This window comes from Aquarana catesbeiana, linkage group LG03 (assembly GCF_042186555.1).
Source record: "Aquarana catesbeiana isolate 2022-GZ linkage group LG03, ASM4218655v1, whole genome shotgun sequence".
Lineage (NCBI taxonomy): Eukaryota > Metazoa > Chordata > Amphibia > Anura > Ranidae > Aquarana > Aquarana catesbeiana.
In genome coordinates this window covers 300,223,807-300,249,651 of record NC_133326.1, presented here as the reverse complement: position 1 = coordinate 300,249,651, position 25,845 = coordinate 300,223,807, and the positions used below count along the sequence as shown (strand labels likewise).

Sequence of the window (25,845 nt, the reverse complement as noted above, 5' to 3'; positions counted from 1 at the left end):
TCTTTTTGCTTTGACAGCTCTTATATAGCCAAGGGCAGTGTCACCCATTTACATCACCGGGTGGCCCCACCCTTGACTAAATAACAGCTAAAGACGGCAGTCAAGGGGACGTTTTTTTTTCAGGACCGTCGGCTCCGTGATTGAAAGAGGATGGACATCGCGGGACACTTTTTTTTTTTATAAAGGAATTGTCCTAAACTGTCTTCTGTCATTTCTACTTTTTTGACACTTTTTTTGGTGAATGGGTAGGGGTACAATGTACGGATCTCTAATGGGATGTGGTGCGATGTTGTCCACGTTAGAGAAACCAGGGGTAGAAAGAAAGGAAGGAAGGAAGCTTCAAGGGGGACCCAATCTTTGTGGTGTGAGTGAACATTCCAGTCTACTATTCTGGTAAAATGGGTAGCTGTGTCATAGTTTAGAAGGTCTGGGAGGCCAATGCCTCCAAGTTGCCTTGGTTGGGAAAGTTGCTTAACCACTTGCTGCCTGCCCACCGTCATATGACGGCGGGACGGTGCAGCTGTTATCCTGGGCCACCATCATATGACGGCGGTCCTTCCAGGTCCCCCAGGGGGCGCACGCCGCGTCACTCGGGTCCCGGTGCGCGTACCCGGCGGCCGCGATGTCCGCCGGGCACCCGCGATTGCCCGGTAACCGAGCAGGACCGTGGATCTGTGTGTGTAAACACACAGATCCACGTCCTGTCAGGTGGGAGGAGACCGATGGTGTGTTCCTTGTACAGAGGAACACCGATCGGTCTCCTCCCCTTGTGATTCCCCTCCCCCCACAGTTATAATCACTCCCTAGCAATATGATTAACCCTACAGCGTCCCCTCCTGGTTAACCCCTTCATTGCCAGTCACATTTATACAGTAATCAATGCATTTTTATAGCACAGATCGCTGTATAAATGTGAATGGTCCCAAAAATGTGTCAAAAGTGTCCGATATGTCCGCCGCAATATCGCAGTCACAATAAAAATTGCAGATTGTCACCATTACTAGTAAAAAAAAAAATAATAATAAAAATGCTATAAATCTATTCCCTTATTTTGTAGACGCTATAACTTTTGCGCAAACCAATAAATATACGCTTATTGCGATATTTTTTACCAAAAATATGTAGAAGAATACGTATCGGCCTGAACTGAGGAAAAAATTTGTTTAAAAAAAAAAATTTGGATATTTATTATATCAAAAAGTAAAAAATATTGTGTTTTTTTCAAACTTGTCACTCTTGTTTTGTTTATAGCACAAGAAATAAAAACTGCAGAGGTGATCAAATACCACCAAAAGAAATCTCTATTAGTGGGGAAAAAAATGATAAAAATGTCATATGTGTACAGTGTTGTATGACCGAGCAATTGTTATTCAAAGTGTGACAGCGCTGAAAGATGAAAATTGGCTTGGGCAGGAAGGGGGTGAAAATGCCCTGTATGGAAGTGGTTAAAGCTAATTCTGGGTTTGCGATCCCCCAGAGAAATCTGGAGCAGATATTTTTGTATGTTTTAAAAAAGGATAGTGGAACTAGTATAGGGATCGTCTGCAGAATGTATAAGAGTCTCGGCAGGGCATTCATTGCGGGATTGCCGCTCTGCCAAACCACGAAAACAATGGTTTATTCCAGTTTTTGAGGTCAGAGGTTAGTTTTTTTAGGAGAGATATGTGGTTTTCCTATATAAGTCTAGGAGTTTGGAGGGGAGTTGTATGTCTAAGTTCGTGATTGATTCATGTTTCCACCGTTACGGATGGGAAAGGCATTCGACAGAGTGTTGTTGACTCGTACTTTAGCTGATGGATCCGCGTATAAGGAGAGGATCAGGCTGGACATGTGTGGTCCTATGCATATAGCTTGTAAGAGGATAGTTTTTAATGATGTAGGTTTATTGAAACTTTAACTCAACCACACACAACTTTACCTGTTTTTTTTTTCCACACTCAAACAATTTTCCAAAATATGTGGATCTTGTTAACAATAAAGATAATTCCTTAATATCTCTCTTTCAGATGCTACCCCATCTTCCTTAGGACAAAACTTTAATTTTACTTGGCTTAATTCCCATCTCAAATATCTGGGAATTCATTTTACCCGGCTCATATCAAACTCTTTATGCAACTAACTACAGTATCTCACAAAAGTGAGTACACCCTCACATTTTTGTTTTATTATATTTTATCTTATTATACCTTTTCATGTGACAACACTGAAGAAATTACACTTTGCTACAATGTAAAGTAGTGAGTGTACAGCTTGTATAACAGTGTAAATTAGCTGTCCCCTCAAAATAACTCAACACACAGCCATTCATGTCTAAACCACTGGCAACAAAAGTGAGTACACCCCTAAGTGAAAATGTCCAAAGTGGTCCCAATAAGCCATTTTCTCCCCCCGGTGTCATGTGACTCTTTAGTGTTACAAGGTCTCAGGTGTGAATGGGGATCAGGTGTGTTAAATTTGGTGTTATCTGTCTCACTCACTGGTGACTGGAAGTTCAGCATGGCACCTTATGGCACAGAACTCTCTGAGGATCTGAAAAAAAGATTTGTTGCTCTGCATAAAGATGGCCTAGGCTATAAGAAGATTGCCATACAGAAGACCATAAAAGACCATACAGCGGTTTAACAGGACATGTTCCACTCAGAACAGGCCTCGCCATGGTCGACCAAAGAAGTTGAGTGCACGTGCTCAGCGTCATATCCAGAGGTTGTCTTTGGGAAATAGATGTATGAGTGCTGCCAGCATTGCTGCAGAGGTTGAAGGGGTGGGGGGTCAGCCTGTCAGTGCTCAGACCATACGCCGCACACTGCATCAAATTGTTTTGCATGGCTGTCATCCCAGAAGGAAGCCTCTTCGAAAAGTGATGCACAAGAAAGCCCACAAACAGTGTGCTGAATACAAGCAGACTAAGGACATGGAATACTGGAACCATGTCCTGTGGTCTGACGAGACCAAGATAAACGTATTTGGTTCAGATGGTGTCAAGCGTGTGTGGCAGCAATCAGGCGAGGAGTACAAAGACAAGTGTGTCTTGCCTACAGTCAAGCATGGTGCTGGGAGTGTCATGGTCTGGGTCTGCATGAGTGCTGTCGGCACTGGGGAGCTACAGTTCTTTGAGGGAACCATGAATGCCAACATGTACTGTGACATATCGAAGCAGAGCATGATCCCCTACCATTGGAGACTGGGCCACAGGCAGTATTCCAACATGATAACAACCCCAAACACACCTCCAAGATGACCACTGCCTTGCTAAAGAAGCTGAGGGTAAAGGTGATGGACTGGCCAAGCATGTCTCCAGACCTAAATCCTATTGAGCATCTGTGGGGCATCTTGAAATGGAAGGTGGAGGAACACAAGGTATCTAACATCCACCAGCTCCGTGATGTCGTCATGGAGGAGTGGAAGAGGACTACAGTGGCAACCTGTGAAGCTCTGGTGAACTCCATGCCCCAGAGGGTTAAGGAGTGCCGGAAAATAATGGTGTCCACACAAAATATTGACACTTTGGGCCCAATTTGAACATTTTTACTTACGGGTGTACTCACTTTTGTTGCCAGCGGTTTAGACATTAACCACAGCCCTGGAAGATTTGGCTGTTCAATGACCAGGAATTTTTTGCGATACAGCACTGCGTCGTTTTAACTGACAATTGCGCGGTCGTGCGACACTGTACCCAAACAAAATTGATGTCCTTTTTTTTACCACAAATAGAGCTTTCTTTTGGTGGTATTTGATCATCTCTGCAGTCTTTATTTTTTGCGCTATAAACAAAAAAAGAGAGTCAATTTAAAAAAAACACAATATTTTGTACTTTTTGCCATAATAAATATCCCAAATTTTCTTTTAAAAAAGCGAATTCTTTCCTCGGTTTAGGCCGATATGTATTCTTCTATATATTTTTGGTAATAAAAATCACAATAAGCGTATATTGATTGGTTTGCGTGAAAAGTTATAGTGTCTACAAAACAGGGGAAAGATTTATGGTAATTTTTTTTTTTTATTAGTAATGGCAGTTATTAGCGATTTTTATCGGGACTGCAACATTATGGCGGACAGATCAGACACTTTTGACACATTTTTGGGACCATTGGCATTTATACAGTGATCAGTGCTATTAAAATGCACTGATTACTGTGTAAATGTCACTAGCAGAGAAGGGGTTAACACTAGGGGGCGCTCAAGGGGTAACTGTGTTACCTAGCGAATGATTCTAACTATGGGGGATACTTAGTATGAACAAAAGATCGCTCTCCTAGCCCCTGACAGCACGGAGATCCATCTGTTTACATTGACAGATCTCCATTCTGTGTGGAGCGATCGCAGGTGCCCGGCGGTCATGACATCGGCTCCGGCGTCGCGCCTCCATTGGCGCACGCGTACCCCCTAGTGGTCAAAAGTCGAACCAACGTACAGCTATGACGGTTCGCCAAGGGGAGCCAACCTGCCCCAGTATAGCTGCGGCGGCTGGTCGGGAAGGGGTTAATGGCTGTGTGTTGAGTTATTTTGAGGGGACAGCAAATTTACACTGTTATACAAGCTGTACACTCATTACTTTACATTATAGCAATGTGTCATTTCTTCACTGTTGTCACATGAAAAGGTATAATAAAATATTTACACAAATGTGAGGGGTGTACTCACTTTTGTGAGATACTGTATATTCCAACTTTCCAATGATTAAAAACCCTGATCTCTTCTTGGTCTCACCACCACCTATCATGGGAAATTCTATGCCATTAGAATAACAGTCCTACTGAAACTCCTCTACCTGTTTCGCACCCTCCTAATTCCCATTCCCTTATACGTCTTGAAATCTTTCCAGAATCCTACAATTCATTTGGTCCAACAAAAAACGAATTTTAAAATACACAATGTTTACAAACAAAAAAGCAGGATAGTCTTGGAGTTTCCAACTTTGCTAAATATTTCACAGCTGAACAAATCACCCCGTTGATCTCTTTGTATGCACCCCCACAGGCCCCTTTGTAGGTCTACCTGGAGATGTTCTGTTGCTTCCCTGTTTTCCTTCATTTGGTTCCCTGGCTCCCATCCAAGTCCAGGCCAGCCTCCATGAACCCTTTAATGTGGCACACTCTTAATATATGGGACACCACCAAAGATTTCAGTAAGGTAATCTTACCACATTTACCCCTCCTACCCCCTCTGGGCAAGCCATTTTTCCATGCAGGGATGGGCCAAAACACCCCCTGTTCGGTTCACAGCAGAACTTCCAAACAGGGGAAGTTTTCTAACCCAAAACAGTGAACCCTTCCAGATTTCGATAAGCCCACACCCGCAGACCCCAACAACCACAGCCCAAGGTTATCAGAAAGAGGCCCTTGTCCACATCAAAATGTCATTATTGCTGCGGCATGTTCTATACACTGTACAGATGCACCACTTTAAAGGCAGACTAAAGGGACCCCCCGTCTTACCTTTTTTGTTCCACTCTCCTTCAACACCTTATGTCTCCTTGCTCAGAGACTCCTTTACTTCTTCTATATTGAAACAGACCTCATTATCCACCTGGATTTAGCAATACTTCCTGGTCAGTGTTTTATCAGCTGCCAAAACTTTCACTAGTTAGCTATGAATGACTTTGATATCACTGGCTTACAGACTTTTGTTATGCCTATGATTAGAATGATGTTTTTGGTGGTTATAGCCCTAGTGACTAGCAGTGCATTATGTGTATCTACCTGTTTCCCTATGTTATAATTTATATTCTGAAATACTCCAATAAAAATCTATCGAAAGTGAAACATCAAAAAGGTAACATATATTTTTTTAAATCATTTTTAAGTATGCTGTGTAATTGGAAACACATAACAAACATATGATGGGGTTATTTCAAATTTCATTGCAAAAGTGGAAATACACTTTAACCACTTGCTGACCAGCCGCCGTCATTATACTGTGGCAAGGGGGCACGATCGCACAAATCACCATAGGTGTACGTCGGCACAGGATCCTGATTTTGTGGGCGCTCCCATTGGCCAGTGGGGAGCCATTGTTCCCGCAGTGACAGATGTGGATCTGCCTGTATAAACAAGGCAAATCTCCATTTCTGAAAGGGGAGATCACACAGATCCTGTCTTTCTGCTAAGCTGGAAGACGGATCTGTATGTTTCCCCAGTCACACAGTCCCCCATACAGTTAGGACACACAGTGAGGGAACATATTTAACCCCTTGATCGCCACTAATGTTAACCCCTTCTCTGCCAGTGTCATTAGTACAATAACAGTGCATATTTTTTGCAGTGATTATTGTAATAATGTCTCCGGTTCCCAAAAAAGTGTCAAAAATGTCAGTTAGGTGTCCGATCTGTCACTGAATCACTGATCGCCGCCATTACTAGTAAAAAAAAATTAATAATAATAATAAAAATGCCATATATCTATTTCCTATTTTGTAGACGCCATATCACAAAAAAAGGCCTGGTCAGGAAGTGGGTAAATCCTTCCGTTTCTTAAGTGATTAAAGGGGTTGTAAAGTCAGAAGGTTAATTTTATCTTAATGCTTTCTATGCATTAAGATAAAAAAGCCTTCTGTGTGCAGCAGCCGCCCCTTTCCTCTCTAATACTTACCTGATCCCCATCTCTGTCCAGCGATGTCCACGAGTGTCTTGGCCGTCCGAGACTCTCCCTCCTGATTGGCTGAGACACAGCAGTGGTGCCATTGGCTCCCACTGCTGTCAATGAAAGTCAGCTAGCCAGTTAGGAGTGAGAGGGAGCGGGGCCAGCCCGCAGCTCTGTGTCTGAATTGACACAGGGAGCTGTGACTCAGCTCGGGTGCCCCCATAGCAAGCTGCTTGCTGTGGGGGCACTTAACAGAAGGGAGGGGCCAGTAGCACAGAAGAGGGACCCGAGAAGAGGAGGATCCAGGCTGCTCTGTGCAAATCCACTGCAGAGAGCAGGTAAGTATAACATGTAATTTTTATTAAAAAAAAAAAAAAAACAAGACTTTACAATTACTTTAAATGTCTATTTTCTATACATGTTAAAGCTGTAGTTTTGGAGTAAAAGATACCATTTTTCTCTTTTTTTAGGGATGAAATGTCTAACAAAACTATCAATGTTGAAGAAACCTCAGTGAAATTTCAAGACCTGGAGAGCAATCATGAATACAGTGCATATGTCACCTCTAGCACTCGATTTGGAGATGGAAATGTTAGAAGTGATATTTTAAAATTTAAAACTTTAGAAGGAGGTATGTAAATGTAGAATTCTGTACACACTAAATTCTTTTCCTGCTGTAAAATATTTTTCATCTTTTGTATCAAATAAATGCAGTGTTCAGTAAGAACTACTATTCAAACATTATATATATATATATATACCTGCATATACACACATATATATATATATATATTATTCAACAAATTCTAATAACCTATACAAATAGTTAAGATTTCTCTTTTGTATAGTTATGTAGTCTTTGCTGTAGCCACCTTGCCTAAGCAGTCCACAGCAGAAAGAACAGAACACCTCCGCCAGATTCTACTCTTCCCCCCGTGCACCTGCAGAAAGATTTACCCCCCCCCCCGACTTCAGCAGTCGGAAGCAGAGAGGCAGAACTCCTCCTACAGATCCTGTACCTCTTTGTGCAGCCACCGCACCCCCTTGTCTCCAATTCCCCTGGTCTCAGCATTCAGCAGACTCCAGCAGCTGACTCCAGCCCTCCTCTGGTCCTTCTCCAGACCTTGCACTTTCTCATTCCCAGCTTCACTCCCAGCTTAAGGGGGGTGCACTGTGATGTAAGGGAGGGTTAGGGGGTTCTTGATATCTGATGGCTCTGTGCTGGTCTGCACCTGCTCTTCACAGTTTAAATCTTAATTAATCACTAAAACCAGTAATAATCGAATGCAGAGGCAATTATTTCATATGATAAAGAGTAGATACATTTATATAGTCTTACAGATACAACCAGCCCTTTGGGGGCAAACATAATGCTAATGCATCCCACAATGAAATTGAGTTTGACACCCCTGTTCTTGACCATAGGTGATATTTCAAAAGCCGCCGCAGTTGTACTCTGGCAACATGGCTCGGCTGCGCGAATCGCCGTTATCTTACGTTGCTTCCTTTTTTGGCCACTAGGGGCGCGCGCACCTCCCGCTCGCCCACGGAGCCGATGCGAGTGCCTGACGGTTGCAATCACCACTGGGCTCCCGCGATCGCTCGGGGCACACCGAGAACCGGGATCTGTGTGTGTAAACACACAGTTTCCGGTTCTCTGAGGGGAGAACAGACACATCGCGATCTGTCATCTCCCCTACACAGTCCCCTCCCCCTTCGGTTAGAACACACACTAGGGAACACGATTAACCCCTTGATCGCCCCTAGTGTTAACCCCTTCCCTGCCAGTGATATTTTTACAGTAATCAATGCATTTTTATAGCACTGATCGCTGTATAAATGCCAATGATCCCAAAAATGTGTCAAAATTGTCCGACGTGTCCGCCATAATGTCGCAGTCCTGATAAAAATTGCAGATCGCTGCCATTAATAGTACAAATGAATTAATTATAAAAATGCCATAAAACTATCCCCTATTTTTTAGACGCTATAACTTTTGCTCAATCCAATCAATATACACTTATTGCAATTTTTTTAACCAAAAATATGTAGAAGAATACATATCGGCCTAAACTGAGAAAAAAAATAGTTTTTTATATATTTTTGGTGGATATTTATTATAGCAAAAAGTAAAAAATGTTGCGTTTTTTTTTCAAAATTTTTTTTGTTTATAGCGCAAAAAATAAAAACCGCAGAGGTGATCAAATACCACCAAAAGAAAGCTCTATTTGTGGGAAAAAAAGGACGTCAATTTTGTTTGAGTGCAACGTCACAATTGTCAGTTAATGTGACCAGTGCTGAATCGCAAAAACTGCTCTGGCCAGGAAGGGGGTAAAATCTTTCGGGGCTGAAGGGGTTCAGGAAATACGTTGACCAGTAATACTAGGGACAGGTGTTGACAGGCATTTGTTCACTTCAAAGTGTTTTGCATTCCCATACAAGTCTATAGGGATGTAGGTCAAATGCAGGTCAGAATGAAGTCAACTGGAGGTCAGACTCTAATGTTAACAAATTCTGAATGATTGATGCTTTTGGCACAAGCCATAGCCTGTCAACATAGGCCCAAAAAGCTTCTGGGGGATGCAGCTCTCCTTTATTTAATTGCATCTATTCTTTTTAAAAATGGATAATATCTCATCCTATAATTATATGTGGGTACAATGCAAACAGATAAAATATTTAAATCATGTATATAAAATGCTTCAAGATCTTTTTTTTTTTTTCTATTTAGTTCCAAGTGACCCACCAAGAAATCTGTCGTACAAAAACATTAGCTCCTCTTCAGTTATGATTTTCTGGAGTGCACCCATAAAACCAAATGGAGTTATACAGTATTATTCTTTATATTACCAGAATTCTTCCCAAACATACATCAGGGTAAGGATTTTGTATACCTAATATAATTTTGTTTTCATACATATCTTATAATTTTTGATTTAATTATTAAGCACAAGCTTGATCTTTAAACATGTTTTGATTGAATGCAATTACTTTTGGACCAGGGTTTATGCTTACCAGAAGATATTTTTTTCTCCACTAACATCACCTATGTTTTTTTGCCCCTTTGCAAATATATTCCTTATAATATTCCTTATAAAGTAAGCTGCTAGCTTTGTTGTTGAAATAGAGGTAGGTTGCTAAGCAGGTCTTTGTGTAATTTATAAAGAGTGTATAGATAGATCTGATCATCCAAGTCATTAGTACCCTCATTTATACTCCATTACCAGTAATATTACTCTCTAACATGACATATAGTTATGCTTCTGAAAAACCTGAAAAAAGGGATAAGGGTGGAAATGGAGTAAAACTCTAGCCAAAACCTACTTTACATTTGGATAGACAAATTGGTAGTTGTTCATTGTTGTCTCTACACTGACTGGTAAGGTTTCTTGCCCCGGTGGCAACATGAAGCAAGGTGAAATCTCTTCAGAGGAGACACTGAAGGCAATAAAAACACTAAAAACCGCCAACAGCAATAATATTATTAATTGTCCATTGTTTTTTTTTTGCCAGGAGGACCTATACATTATTTCATTGTTTGCTAATTATGAGTGATGTGAGTTAGCAAATGATTGCTAATGAAATATTGGTACCGAAATACCTTTAGCTCAAATGTATCACAAAGATGAATCACAAGGTAGAAATAGCCTAGATTTGTTATAAATCTGTATAATAGAACAAATGTCTTGGCAGAAAGGCAAAGCACCTTAGCTGACCATCTGGCCACAAACAGACATATAGGCCTGTGTACACATCCTTCTCAAACTAGTTTTATGAATGTGAGAAAATGCTGAAAACCCTGTAACAAAGTGGGCTCATTAAAAGTGTGCAAATAGCAATCAGGATGCAGGCCTTTCCAAAGCAAAAGTAGTAACAAATGCTGCAGTGGATAAAAGGAACATGCTAATTAGGTTCCATTCAGCCAAATGTACCTGTCGGGAATGCTTATTTTTATATTGGACATGTACATGGAAAGTTTCCAGTACAGAAAAGATCCAAACATTATCATATTTTAGTGCACCAGAGCATTATACTCTGTTGTAAAATATGACATCACTATTTACAAAACTGGTAAACGTTCCCACTACTCACTCACTCATTTTGGTACCTTAGCCAACTTGAGTATTACCTACCGTACTGTATAGTGTCGACTGCATGTCATTTCTCAGGGCTGAGCTTCTTGATGGTGACAATGACAGAACATGCCTGCACTTTGAGCATTGACATGATTGCTAATAGTTTCTGCCAGAAGTTTATGTGACAGGGTAACAATATATTAGTGTAATTGGAAGTCAGGCACAGGGAATTGTCATTGTATATAAGGAAATCCTTGAACAAAGACCCTAATGGCAGTATCAACAGTTATCAATTTAAAGCGATAATAAAGTCTCTGATAAAAAAAACCTCCCCCTGCAAGTTAAGGGCATAATATGTAAGTTTGCATCACAGTAACAGTGAATATCTCCTAAAAGGTTCACATTTAAGTGATTTTTAATGAAAGGCTTACCTGTAGGTACAAGTCACTAAGTGGTGTTTGCTACCACTGTAACGAAAGCTGCAGATGTGAAAATATTGAAAATAACTTTTGAAATTACATTATCACTTGAAATCTTATTAAGTGAATGTGCTCTTCTGTGTATAACATCATCTAAAAGAGGTCACCCCTTGTAAATACATGTATGTGTGAGCATTATACAAAAATGCAAAATTAAAGAAAATTTGTTGCTTAAAAGTAGCCATGCACGTCTAATAGAGATGGTTGCCTCGCTGTCTCTGGCTTCATTATGTTCTGAATTACTGATCTAGAACAAGAATGCAGCTAGTGAAGCAAGAAAAAGCCAACAATCCTTTCCTACATATTTGTTTTAAAGTGGAAGTCCAGTCAAAACCTAACTAAGCTTAAACCTGCTTCCACCCTCATTTTAAGCCCTATAATAACTGCCCTGTAAAGGAAAGATGTGTATGCATATCTAATATAAGGGCCCTCTGGTCCAGTCACATGATCTCCCCAGCAGCCAGCTTCAGGGGAGAAGAGAGAGCAGTGACAATGGCTGCAGAACCTGGGTGGTGGCATCACCCATAGCTTTACTGTGGGGCATCTGTTATCTGCTGTCCCTCCTCTCCCCTGAAGCTGCTGCTGGGAGCCGATCACATGACTGAACCAGAGTGAACTAAGATTAGGTAAGTATACACATCTTTTCTTTGCAGGGTAGTTAGTACATGGCTTAGAATGTGGGTGGGAGCAGGTTTAAGCTCTGTAAGGTTTTGACTGGACTTCCACTTTAAATCGGTGATTATGAAAACTATTGCAGCCTGCAGATCAGTGTAACAACCAGGCACCTAGCATTGTCAAAAACAACAGTGACAACTAACCTATTTTATCAGTAAAGGTTTTCTTTAAGGACATTACTGAAATCCTAGTCTGTACTTCTACATACCTTCCTTTTGAGTGACGGGAAGAAACCCTGTGTAAGCTTCAAGTCACAACTAAGATCTTTTAATGTCTATACAGTAGCTGAGTACTCTTCTACCACCGATGTGACAGCAATTAGTGCCTTAGGGACAAATTGGTAAGCATCAAAAAAAGAGAGAAATGGTATAAGCCATTACTTTGAGGGGTAAAGAATTCACTGACTCACCTGTAGGGTGTGGTCGTGCCTCAGATAATTTAAGCAAAAAGAAGAGGGAGACAGTGATAGAAGCACACTGTCAAAAAGGTAGGCACTGGTAACCAAGCAATTTAATTCCGTTATTTTTATAGAAAAATATAAATGGTAGATTCCATATGTTATCACCTTCAAACGTTGAAAACACAATACATACAAAAACATTTAATAAAAAAAAATCCGGATTGTTACCCTACATGCTGGAAATTTTCTAATATAATCAGGTAAAAATGATAAATATATATATATATATATATATATATTATTTTTATTTTTTTACTGAATATAAAAATATATATTAAAAAAAAATCAATATTTGGTGTTGCGCTCCAAATGAATACAGTGCTAACATGCAAACAAATTCATATACAAGTGGATACACTAAATTATCAAAAATTCCAAATATACTGTGATCACAAAAATTGCTATACAATCATACACAAAAAGTCCATAAAGATCATGTGATAAATGATATAATCAGATGTGAAGAAAGGGAAAAATCTTTATATAAAAATTAGACGAATGAGGTAGATATTAAACAGTCTTCAAAAAAGGGTGCTGGTGATTAGGGTGCTGTGTTACTTCAAACAATAGTGACACAGTGACTGGGTGGTTTTATCTTCTACCTCATTCTACCTATCTACCTCATGACAAGGGTAGCTAAGAGCTTACCCTGCTAAATACCACTTACCTATTTAAACCATAATGCCCCTTCATGCAACTTAAATAACCACACAACGCCTGAGGTGGGTTAAATGGCCAACATGGCCTTTATTAATAACCAACTTTTTCATTAACAATACATAATGTAAACACCCACCTAAACTTCACTATGCTCACTGAAAATGTATAACTTTATTTAAAGATCCAAGGCGGTACCAGTGTATCCACAACCCTCTTTGTTTGTGTCCGAGGCCCATCTAACTGAGTTGCCACCCCAGCCGCTATTTATAAAGACTCAGGGCCTAAACCCAGCTGACCTCAGCCACCCCAGGGTCCTTAATCTACACAGTCACTAGCCAGTGAACCGTTCCCACTCGAGGATACCACACCTGATGGTTCCCCACCGTTTACCCAGAATGCATCACATTCTACCACCGCCAAGGATCCCAAAATGCCATAGCGCAGCAGGTATGACACCTTATGCCTGCGCGCTCCGCCACACCTGAAAAGCCCTCTGCACTCCGTCCTCCAAGCCCAAAAACCATAAGTCAGTACCCACTGCATTGAGGTGCACTCCATCACCCCTGAGGAACCTCCACGTCTCGGATTCTAGATCCAAGTGCCTAATGACCAGGCCTCCATTCCTGATAAAAAAATCTCCCTACCTCCTTATTGACTTTCACACGGGCTATATTTATTCGGTCCACAGATCTAACCTCTCTCCAAAAAGTACGTGCCACAATCTCCGACCAAATAAATATGGTGCCCGGAAAATCACATCTCAGTCTGAGAAAATCAAACCGAATGTCACGAATCAGTTCCCTGGATCGCCTAACACCCAGATCATTTCCCCCCGCATGGATGACCACAATATCAGGAGCCCTGTACCACCATGCAAATTTATGAAATTCCGGAAGCACCCTATTCCGAATCATCCCCCTAACTCCAATCCACCGGACATTACCCACCTCCCAGGGCAAACCTAGCTGCCTAGCCGCTGGCCTAACTTCCGCCCTCTTGGCCCCCCAGTAAACAAAGGAATGCCCGAGGATCCACACCAGGCATCTGTGACCTGTAACAAACAAATGAGAGACATTGCCCCACCACCAGCACCCTAACACCACTTAACAAAGCACAAACTAAACACATAACAAGAAAGACCAAGAACTGCAGAAAGAAACAAGAAAAAACACACACCACATGGTTACAGAAGATGAGGTCTGACATAAAGCCTGAACCTGTCTGATTCCCATCTGCCTATCCTTTTGATAACAGCAGCCCCCAGGCCCCATCTGGCGGCCTCCGTAGCAGCTCCAATACGAAAAGAGTGCGAACCAAACTGACTGGGAATAAAACCCGCCGCCTTGAGACACTTGCGGAAAACCGCAATGAACTGGAAACGTGATAGGAACGAGCCATCCACGTACAGCAGGAAAGGTCCCTCCCTAGCAGTCCTGACCGCTGCCAGCTGCAATACAGACGTGACCGGGCACAGTCCGACCTCCACACCCCAAAACAGCTCCAAAACGGCCCCTCTTCCTTTCTGGTCCTTTTTTGACTTCTGAATAGTAATACTCATGAGTCACCGTGCAGCGACGCATCCTCCTTACCGAGACCCCCAGCAACGTACTTCGTTGGACTGACCAGCTCCCCTATGCGTAGGGCCCCAAAGAACGCCAACAAAAACGCCGCATGAAAAAATCGCTGCTCATACTGCGGACAGCACACCCGTGGTATAGTCTCCACTATCCTCCTTAACGTATCTAAAGAGACTGGGCGCCTCTGATCCTTAGCCTTGTAACCCTTGCGATACCCCTTCAAGGCTTGACGCACGATGAAAGACTTCGTGACGTCCACCTCTCCCTGCATTTTGAACCAAAAAGCCAATCCCGCCAACTTACGTTCTACCGATGACACTGAGGCCCCTTGAATAAAATTATTCACGATAAAGTATAAGACTAACGTTGACCCATCGTCCCGAGGCTCAAGCCCCCCTACCTCTGCCACCAACGAAGTCCTTCCTGCCATGCTCCAGCGTAGGCTCCCCATGTCGCCTCACTCAGTGACTTGCGAATCAATCCTGCGGCGACTCCGATGCGATACAATGTTGCGGTACAATGTTGCTCTGCCTCCGGTGCCAATACACGGAATACCGTCCACTGCGAAGGAGACAAAGCATCCGCAATCCTGTTAGAAACCCCCGGAATGTGAACCGCATAGATGAATACATTAAGGTGAAGGCATAACAACACCAAATGGCGCAGCAATCGCACCACTGGGAGAGAAGAGGCCGACAAATTGTTTATGGCAGTAACCACTCCCAAACTGTCACAATGGAAACGCACTTTTTTATTCTGCAAAGCACCACCCCAAATTTCCACTGCCAGCACGATAGGAAACAATTCCAAAAGTGCTAGGTTACGCAACCAGCCTGCCTCCTTCCAAGCATCAGGCCAGCCTCCCGCACTCCACTTACCCTGGAAGAACCATAACCTCCAGACCCTGCCGCATCTGTAAATAACTCCATGTCCACATTGCTGACTGCCCCGCATCCTGAGCATTCATGTTTGAATCGACAGGACCCTACGAAACGACAAGAGCTGTCGTTGAATTGCCAGCAGACCCACTTTTTTCTATTGGCCGACGCACCGGGGTGGAAGCACCGCCAGCCCCCCTGGAAAAAACTGATTCCCGCTCCTGGCCGGGGTCATAAGTTTCATCCAAAGCCCTATGTCTTTGTGATCCCAGCATATAGCAGGAAGGACCGCCTTACGTTGCCGAAACTGCTCGTCATAGCGCAACCACCCCATGCCGCCATACACCCTATACGCTTCCCTGATCGCGTCTAGATAACAGAACAAGGCGGAGCAGCTCGCCGGTTCCTTCTCCCCAATCACACTGGCCAAAATAGCAAATGCCTGCAACCAGTTATTAATCGTGCGAGGGATCAGACGATACCTCCGTTTTTCCTCATCCTCATTTTTACTGTCATCTGGCTTGACACGATCGAGATTACATTTTTCCAGGGGAAGCAGAGAAAATATCTCTACATACTCCCCTTTCCAAATCCTATCCCGAACTTCCTGCTTCAGGTGTGCTCCCAGGGGTCCTTCGAAGCATACATATACTTCGCACTTCACCGCGTCCGCCAGTCTTACCTTATCAGCCTCCTTGTCCTGTGACTCCTTCTGCTTCTCTGCTGTCTCCACTCGACTAGCCCTTTGCAGCACATCCCCCTAAGTCCCTACTGTCGAAGGGGGTGAGGGGCTCGGTACAGTCTCCACTGGTCCCACGGACGTATCACCCACTGCAGCTGCCCCACCGAGCACCCCCCGACTACCGATCCTCTGTAGCAGCTCCTTAAGCCCAAGCAGTACTTCCCTCGTTAAACCCTCCATCCCCGGGGCTGCCATCCACAACCCCCCCTTGCCCCTGGGCTCCCAACCCTGACAAAAGAGAAGGAGACATAAAAGGTAACAAAGGATGTGACTCACCAGGCTGCATGGGGCGGAAATCCCCTCCAGCCACCGGCCCGACTTCCCTCACGGCATCCCTGGGTTCCTCCACCAGCTCGTCCTCCTCAGCACTGCTGTCATCCAATCTGCGCTGTTCCCGGGTTCCTCCAGTCACAGGCAGCCGCTGCTGCATAGACCGCCCTCTCTCTGCGCTCTCTGCGACCTCCGTGCGATTCGCTGACAGGCTCGCCGGCCTGTGCCGATCCGACCTCCGACCTCTGGTCCCTCTGACGTCATCATCCTGCGCCCCGGCCTGACCCGGGCGCGCAGGCACCACCTGCTGTCCGGAGATGCGCGGTGCAGTCATCACACGTTCTCGGGCAGACGTGCCCTTCCTCTCCCGCCGGCCATCCGAATCTTTTGGTAAGCCACCGGCCGCATCACGCTCCAGGCCGGTGCTCACAGCTCCACCTCTCCCACGCCGGGCCAGTGTGCCAACAGGTACCTCACCAGTCACACCAGCCGCCGTAGCCCGAATCTGGATGATGGAGGATGGGGGGGCGGATCGCCGAGGAGACCCCATCCCCTGCAGGCTCCGCCTAAGGTGGGGATTCCTTCCAGGCTCACCCCCGTCCAAGGCAGGCATGCGCTTGGCAGGGGGGTCTGAAGGTTCCGCTTGCAGGCTCCCGTTGCGGCACTGAGCCTGAGGGGTCCTATCGGGCGTGAAGCGCTCAGGGGGTTTAGACCTCCTAGCGCGCTGGGGCGCAGGTCCCAAACTGGGGGGACTCTGCTGGACCCCCTGCAGCGAAGCTGAAACTTGACTCTGTATCCAGTCCACTCCATGCACGTCCGCAGCTGCTTTAAGCTGAGCTAAAAATTGCTGTAGCTTACTCATTTTTTAAAAGGAACTCCACTCCAATGTCCAGAGACACCTGACACTCTTGACCAGAAGCTCTTAACCAGTTCAGAGGACTGTTACAGCCCCACCCACTCCTCCTTATTTTATTAACTCCTGGCTCCCCCCCTTTGCACCAAATATTAACCAATAAATAACCTTTTAATTAAACCTATATGCCACACTGTAAACCTGACCTTGCTGGCTTGCCTTATCACCCTGTCATGTCCCCCTCCGCTGACTCCTTCCTTCTCAGCTACAGGCTTCTCTTTCATCTAGTTTTTATATTTGGATTTTTCCTTTTCTTCGCATCTGATTATATCGTTTATCACATGAATTTTATGGACTTTTTGTGTATGATTGTATAGCAATTTTGGTGATCACAGTATATTTGGAATTTTGAATATTTTAGTGTATCCACTTTTATATGAATTTGTTTGCACATTTACCACTTTATTGATTACAGTAGCACTTTATTCATTTGGAGCGCAACACCAAATATTGATTTGATTTTTTTTTTTTATTCTTTGTTGGGTAATGTTTTGACCCATGTCAGTGTTTTTACTGCAACCAAATCACATTATCTCCCGTTCTTTTAAAAAACCTTAGGCAGCACGGGAATATTCATCTTCTTATTCTGTTATAAAAATATATATGTCTAATGATGGTGATTAATCAGACTCTGATGGATTCACTAGAACTATGGGGAATGAAAACTTGGCAAGCCCCAAAGGTTGCTTCACATATGACATCAGTGAATTAGAGTTCTATCTAGAAATCAAAGTTCTAGTTGAGATTATGTGCGGTTCTAAGTGAATGGAGGTGACTCTACGTTCACTAGGAAGGTATATTCATAGGCAAATAGTATGTCTGTATATAATCACACAGTGTTGTTACCGAGTGCTCTAGTAGAGCTGCAATTTATGGTTATATAAACACAAATCCATAGTAATCCAGTGTGTTTAGTTGTGAGCATGAACAACACAGGCTGTTTTAGAAAGCCTTGAAGTTGATTGCGGGAGTGTAACAAGGAAATGGTGGATCTTTGGCTTCATAAAGTTACTTCCACAGAAAGTTCCCTTCACTCAATCAAAAATTTCCTTATGAAAAAATTGTTGTTAGTATCCAAGGTATCGATATACAGGTTACTTTAGCAACAGTCTTCGTGCTTATATTAACAAGCAATGACAGCAAATGTAGATAGAAGTTCAGTGTTTGTAAAAGGTTTACAGGCGGTTTTCCTCTGAATAGTTACTCACTATTCAACTTCTCCTCGAGTGCTTCAGCTTGTCCAAATGACTGATATTTATTTCAGTTAGTTGAACACTGGAATGTTGGTCAGTCAGGAAAAGTATTCACGGATATTTATGCTGCAAATAGCGCTATTAGCGTGGCTTTCTCTTTCCGATGCCAATGTATTTCTTTATGCCATATGGACAGCCGGCCGGCTATTGTCAAAATCCAACTGGCTGTAGATCAGCTTAGGTGCACATGGGTTCCAAGTCTGGATTGAATGACGTGATGACGTCACTTGATTGATGTGTTTCGTCCACCAATCGGTGGACTTCTTTAGAATGGGAAGGGATTATGCAGATAGTCCTTTTATATCATTCAAGTATAAAGTTGATTAGGCTTATTAATTGTCATCATATCTTTTAAATTGAACAAGATTAATGGTTAAGAGTTTCAACTCAGCAGTAAAAGCGATATATGTATAGTGCCCACTAGTGTTTAGTCTACATAATTTCTTTCTATTCAGCTAGTTGAATGTATTATAATGTTCCCTTTAAAAATAGGAAAAAAGGAGGGGGAGGGAGGGGAAGAAAAGAAGTGGAAGGGGGAGGGAAAAGGAGAGGGGAAAAAGGGAGAGAATAAATCATACAGAGATAAATGCTTAGGGAAGTTGTTTTATTTTGTTTTTTATTTTTATTATTATTGGTTTTTGATGGAAAGGACTCAAGGAGGTATGTATTATTGGAGGAGTCAATCATCGAGAAATATTTTCAAATTACATTCAATGTTCAAGCCCATTGGTGTTAAACTATTTAAATCGTATACTCAATATTTTTCTTTACGTAACAGAATTTTATCAAAATCACCCTGTCTAAGGGGTAGATTTAGTACGAAGATTCCTTTCACTTTTACTCCATCTGTTTTTCCTGCATGATTGGGCTATTGCCCACATTATCGGCTGTGTGCCATCACCCAATACCCAATTACCACCTTACCAAATTACAATAATTAAGCCAGACAACTTGTTTTTGGGTTAAAATGGCCATAGCAGCCTATTTTATTACACAAAAAACAAACCATAACAAAACTTTAATAAAAGAAATAACTGACTTGAAAAAACTGCATAGGATTTTTGAAGGCACCCTTGACGGCTCAAATTTCTGTATCTGGCACTACCTCGCCTATTACGGCCCCCAGCCGTGCTTTACGCCAGCTCTGGGACAAATTTAGGCAAATTCACCAGCCAATACAGCCAACTATTACTCCCGCCCTTATTAGGGCAGGTACACCCCTACCAGAGATGGGCCCAACCCATCTTTTTCCAAAGAAATTCACTATCCCCGCCTTCAAAAACCCTACAACCTCTGCCATCTGCTATGACACTATACAATCCCCGCAAAAATTACTCACACAAATAAACATCACATTCCCCCAATAGCATATGAAAAATTAGGGAGGGAGGGTGGGAGAATCTACTCGGTTGCTGTCCAAATTCCAAGTGATACTGACAGACCAACACCCACCTAGCAACCCATTAGGACCACCCAGCCACACCCTGACCCACCCTATTATCCTCCAGTGAGTACCTCTTATCATATCTCTCCTGATACTTAACCCTCCTACTAACTGTATCACTTTCTTAACAACCCCACCTTGCTATAGCCTTATAGGGAAAACCCCATCATGCTGGCCCTACTCTTATGCTGCGCTTCAGCTCCAGGCCTATACTTGATTGGGGTATTGCCCACATTATCGGCTGTATGCCATCACCCAATACCCAATTACCACCTTACCAAATTACAATAATTAAGCCAGACAACTTGTTTTTGGGTTAAAATGGCCATAGCAGCCTATTTTATTACACAAAAAACAAACCATAACAAAACTTTAATAAAAGAAATAACTGACTTGAAAAAACTGCATAGGATTTTTGAAGGCACCCTTGACGGCTCAAATTTCTGTATCTGGCACTACCTCGCCTATTACGGCCCCCAGCCGTGCTTTACGCCAGCTCTGGGACAAATTTAGGCAAATTCACCAGCCAATACAGCCAACTATTACGCCCGCCCTTATTAGGGCAGGTACACCCCTACCAGAGATGGGCCCAACCCATCTTTTTCCAAAGAAATTCACTATCCCCGCCTTCAAAAACCCTACGACCTCTGCCAAGACCATGAAACCTTATGCCTGGGCGGCCCGCCACACCCACAGAGCTCTATGAATGCTGTCTTGTAAGCCCAGGAACCAAAGATCAATCCCTACTGCATTCAAATGAACCCTGTCCCCTCTCAAGTACAACCACAGATCCTGCTCCAATTCCCTGTGACGAATCGCCAAACCGCCGTTGTGGACAAAAAATTTTGCTACAGCCTTATTGATCTTGATCCTGGCTCTATTAATCCGCTCCACAGATACAGCTAAACACCAGGAGGCCCTGGCCACCATGTCCGACCATACTACAATTGTGTTCAGGAACAGGGTACGCAATCTTAAGAGATCATATTTAATGTCTCTGCATAATTCCCTGGACGCCCGGAGCCCCAAATCATTTCCTCCCACATGAAGTAAAAGCACGTCAGGGGGCCTGTCAAGCCTGGCGTAATGGTGCACTTCCGGAAGAACCCTCGACCACAACATGCCCCTGACCCCGATCCACCTGATCCTGACCTGTTCTCTGGAGAATCCCAACTGACGACCATCCTGCCTAACCTCAGCCCTCTTAGCCCCCCAGAAAACGTAAGAATGGCCCAGGATCCACACCAAACATTCCGAACCTGTAAAGTAACACAAAACATAAACAACACAAATCCCCAGCACCAAAACACATGACAAGAAACCAACAATTGAACACCCACAAACATGTAAGAAAACACAAGAAACAGTAACACACGTAAAACATGATCACCTTACACCCCCACTTAACCGTGCTTACCTACGACCTACACAATCTCACAATAGATGAGGCCGCACATACAGTCGAAAACGTTGTGACTCCCATCTACCAAGTTGACGCACTAGCTTGTCTTCCAGGCCCCATCGGGCCGCTTCGGTGGCCGCTCCAATTCTGAAAGAATGGGAGGAGTAATTCTGTGTCGAAAAACCCGTAGCCAGGAGACACTTCTTGAAAACGGCCCCAAACTGAACCTAGACAACGCAAACCCATTACTATGTTGAAGCAAAGGACCGCGGTCCGTGCCCCTGACCTCCAACCATTCCCGAACTGCCCGAACAGGGCACAAGGGCGAGCCCCTTACCTCCCCCAAAGTAACCCATGCACCTTTACCACCTTGGTCAGTTTTGGACCTGCAAATTAAAAGGGACACCACTTCACCCCTAAGCACCACATCAGCCCAGTCCAAACCACCACCACCCCGTTTTGACCTGCACACCAATTCTCCAATTCTGAACGCCCAAAAAACGCCAAAATAAATGCCGTTCTAAAAAGAGCAGCCTCGTAAGGCGAGGAACAAACCTCACCCATGACACCTATGCTAGCCCCTAGCATGCTGAATGAAACCGGGTGGCGGGAATCCCTTGTGTTCTTACCCCGCCTGTAGCCCCGCAAAACCCGTTTCACCAAAGCATGCTTGGTGACATCCCCAACCCCAGACAATTGAAACCAAACAGCCAAGCCCGACATTTTTTGACCCAATTTGGATGCGGAAACTCCACCTTCCTCATTCCTGCCAATGAATTCTAGCACCAAGCACAAATGGTCACCTTTGCTAGCACATCCACCTACCTCCCGTTCGAGTGCAAGCCACTCCCCCAAACCTTCTCATATGCGGTCCACGTAGCAGTGCACACAGAATCCTTGATGGGCCTTGTTACCGTTCGACTGCGATGTCCCATAAGTGGTCCGGGCAAGGCCTGCCATGCTGCTCCACTCCTGGCGCCAACATTCTGAATCTGTCCCACTTTAAGCGAGACAAAGCATCAGCCACATTATTGGTCACACCCGGCACATGAACAGCACGAACGTAACAATTCAGACACAAACATAACAGCACTAAATGCCTCAGAAAATGCACCACCGGTGGGGAAGAAGCGGAAATTTTGTTAATAGCCTGTACAACCCCCAGATTGTCACAGTGAAACAGAACCCATTTGTTCCTAAATTCCTGCTGCCAAATTTCTACCGCCATCACAATGGGAAATAGCTCCAACAGCACTAGAAACCATCTCATCCATCCACAATTACCTATCATTGAACTGTGCCAGGAACAACTGCCATACCCGCAAATCGTCTTTGTGTGCCTTAGACAAACGCACAAAATGGTGCGGTGCCTTGACCCCCGACGTGGCCGAAGCCAAACGCCTGCAGAAGATCCTGCCCATGGGCATAATGCGGCACGCAAAATTCAACTTGCCCAACAAAGACTGCAATGAACGCAAGCGAATCTTGTTGCTGCCGAGGGCAAAGGACACTGCTGCCTGCATGTCCTCCACCTTATCAAAGGGGAGCCGGCACTCCATACGCACCGTGTCAATCACAATCCCCAGAAATTTCAGCGTGGTGACCGGCCCTTCAGTTTTTTCTTGCGCCAAAGGTACACCGAATAACTCAAAAACGTATTGCAACGTGGCCAACAGAATATGGCACCCCTGCGTTGAAGGGCCAATCACCAAGAAATCGTCCAGGTAGTGAATTATGGAATGCAAACCGGACACATCCCTCACCACCCATTCCAAAAAGGAGCTGAACGTTTCAAAAAGTGAACAAGATATGGCACAACCCATAGGCAGGCAGAGATTGACAAAATAATGACCCTCCCACATGCAGCCCAACAAACGGAAGCTGTCGGGATGCACCGGAGGAAGGCAGAAAGCCGAATCTATATCCGTCTTCGCCAAAAGAGCCCCCTTGCCAAACTTCCTAACCCAACTAAGCGCCTTGTCAAAAGATGCGTAAGAGACCGTACAAAACTCGCGGTCAATGGCATCATTAACCGACAAACCATGCGGATATGAAAGATGGTGGATCAACCGTAAAGAATTGGGTTCCTTCTTGGGAACCACTCCCACTCCGCTACAGGGGGTGCTTCGAAAGGGCCTGCCATCCTACCCAAAGCCACTTCCTTAGCCAATTTCTCCGACACCACCGATTGGTGTTGTCGTGCCAACAACAAATTAGCAGGGACAGGAGGAACACCGGATAAAGTGCAAGGGATCCTAAAACCTACAGAAAAACCATGTAAAAGAAGCCGTGCCGCCGTTTGATCAGGATACCTACTTAGGAATGGAGCCAGTTTTTCCACCTTCACCGGTGTCTCATCCACTTGCATTTCGCAAGTGGATGAGATCCCCGCAGCCTGAGCATTCATGTCGGAACTGGCATGATCCCCCGAATCTACAGTTCTCTTCATTGAACTGCGAACAGAAACCTTTCCGCTTTCCGGCTGATGGTGACGCGGTTCCTGCTCCCCCACCAGCCCCCCCTGAAAAGGGGGTGTTTGTCGCCCTCGCCTGTGTCATCAACTTCATCCACAAGCTGATATCCTTGTGGTCCCACCTAATTGATGGCCTGAGCACCTTGCGTTGACGGAATTGTTCATCGTAACGCAACCAGGACACTCCCCCGTACACCCTCTGCGCCTCACCAATAGCATCCGCGTAACAAAACAGCGCGGAGCACTGATCTGGAGTCTTCTCGCCTATGACACTGGCAAGAATATTGAACACCTGTAGCCAATTCCCAAAAGTCCTGGGAATAAGTCGGTATCGCCGCTTCTCCTCTTCCTTCTTCTTACTCTCATCCGGCTTGACCTTGTCCAGGTTAAACTTTTCTAGGGGTAACAGGGAGAATATCTCCACGTACTCACCTTTCCAAATCCTGTCACGCACCTTCTGTTTTTAATGAGATGCCAGTGGTCCCTCGAAGCACACATACACTTCGCATTTTGCCGCGTCCGCTAAACGCACACCCTCGGCGTCCCCTGTGGACTTCTTTCCCTCCACAGCCGCCTTGACTGAGCTCTGTGACGATGCCTCTGCGGATGACGTAGCCACCACTGCCTGCCCTGCCCCCTCCTGGGGGGACATCACTGATACCCCTCCCGCAAGCCCCCCAGGCGAGCCCTGGCTGGCCACATCCCCTGATGAAATTATCGGAGACTGTGCAGCCATCCATGCTGACGTCGGGGAAACAACCCCAGTCTCACTTGACGCCGGGGAAACAACCCCAGTCACACTTGTCCCCGTGTGGCACCTGGCTAGCACCTCACTGAAACCTGCCATGAATGCTTGTAGCAGTCCAGCCACACCAGTCACCCCAGCTGCCGTTGCCGGCACCACCGACAGCACCCCTAGCAAGGACCCCCCCTCACAGCCATGTCCTGTAAGGCTCCCTAACAGCAGAGTCTTGGCTTAGGCCCATCACAGCACCCCCCCCATAGATTGCTGTCCTCCTTCAGCCACAGAGCCCCCCTTCTCCTGTACCTGCCCCTGTGACAACATTCCAGTACTGACAGCAGACTCAGACGACATAACAGTAGACGCATAAGACACACATGGATAATACTTACCAGGCTGCCCAGACCGCTCAGCCGTCACTCCGGATCCCTGCAGCTGATCATCCTCTCTTCTCCCTGGGCCGGCATCCGCCCCCACCTCTCCATCCTTAGATGGTGACAGTTCTCCTTCCGACCGCTCTCCCTCGAGTTCCTCCTCCCCCGCTGCGCTCTCTGCCTAGGGCTTGTGATAGAAGCTGTACGCTGGTCCCACTGAGCTGTAGGCTCGGCGCCGGCTCCCCTCTGGTAACCTCCACTTCTTCTGCTGACAGTCCCGGCCGTCCAGGCCGGCACTGGGTGAACGCACTCTCCCCCACAGGGCTGCTCTAATGGCGGGCGTAGCACCCGCAGAGGCAGCTGTATGGTCCTGTAAAGCTGTAGAAGGGGGGTGGGATCGTGTGGCTGACCCACTTCTTCCCCCAGGGGGACACCTGTGAAGAGGATTCCTCCCAGCTCCGCTAGCCTGCTGATAAGGCGTTCTCTTGGCTGCGGAAGCTGAAGGGTCCATTACTGGGCTCCCAGCGCGGCGACACCCCCTCGGAGTCAATTCATGGCTCAAACGCTCAGGAGGCCTTGACCTCCTAGCGCGTGTAATAGAAGGGGCAGGTGTGGCAATTACCTGCCTCGACTCCGGCAAAAGTCCAGACAATTGATCACGTAACCATTGCGGTCCATTGGCAACCGCCGCAGCGCAAATCCTGGCCAGCATATTGTCAAGATCCTCCATCTTAAACTACTCAGAGAATCTACTCGGTTGCTGTCCAAATTCCAAGTGATACTGACAGACCAACACCCACCTAGCAACCCATTAGGACCACCCAGCCACACCCTGCCCCACCCTATTA

At 45.0% G+C, this 25,845-nt stretch overlaps 1 protein-coding gene across 2 annotated transcripts in view; it reads left to right on the top strand.

Moving 5' to 3' along the window:
- The window catches only part of PTPRQ (protein tyrosine phosphatase receptor type Q), a 450,263-nt gene that overhangs the window by 225,876 nt on the left and 198,542 nt on the right, over positions 1-25,845 (top strand). For both annotated transcript variants that reach the window (XM_073620248.1, XM_073620247.1), the window contains exons 18-19: positions 7,050-7,210; positions 9,311-9,456. In XM_073620248.1, the coding sequence (XP_073476349.1) occupies positions 7,050-7,210; positions 9,311-9,456 (307 nt within the window). The remainder of the gene's footprint in view (positions 1-7,049; positions 7,211-9,310; positions 9,457-25,845) is intronic.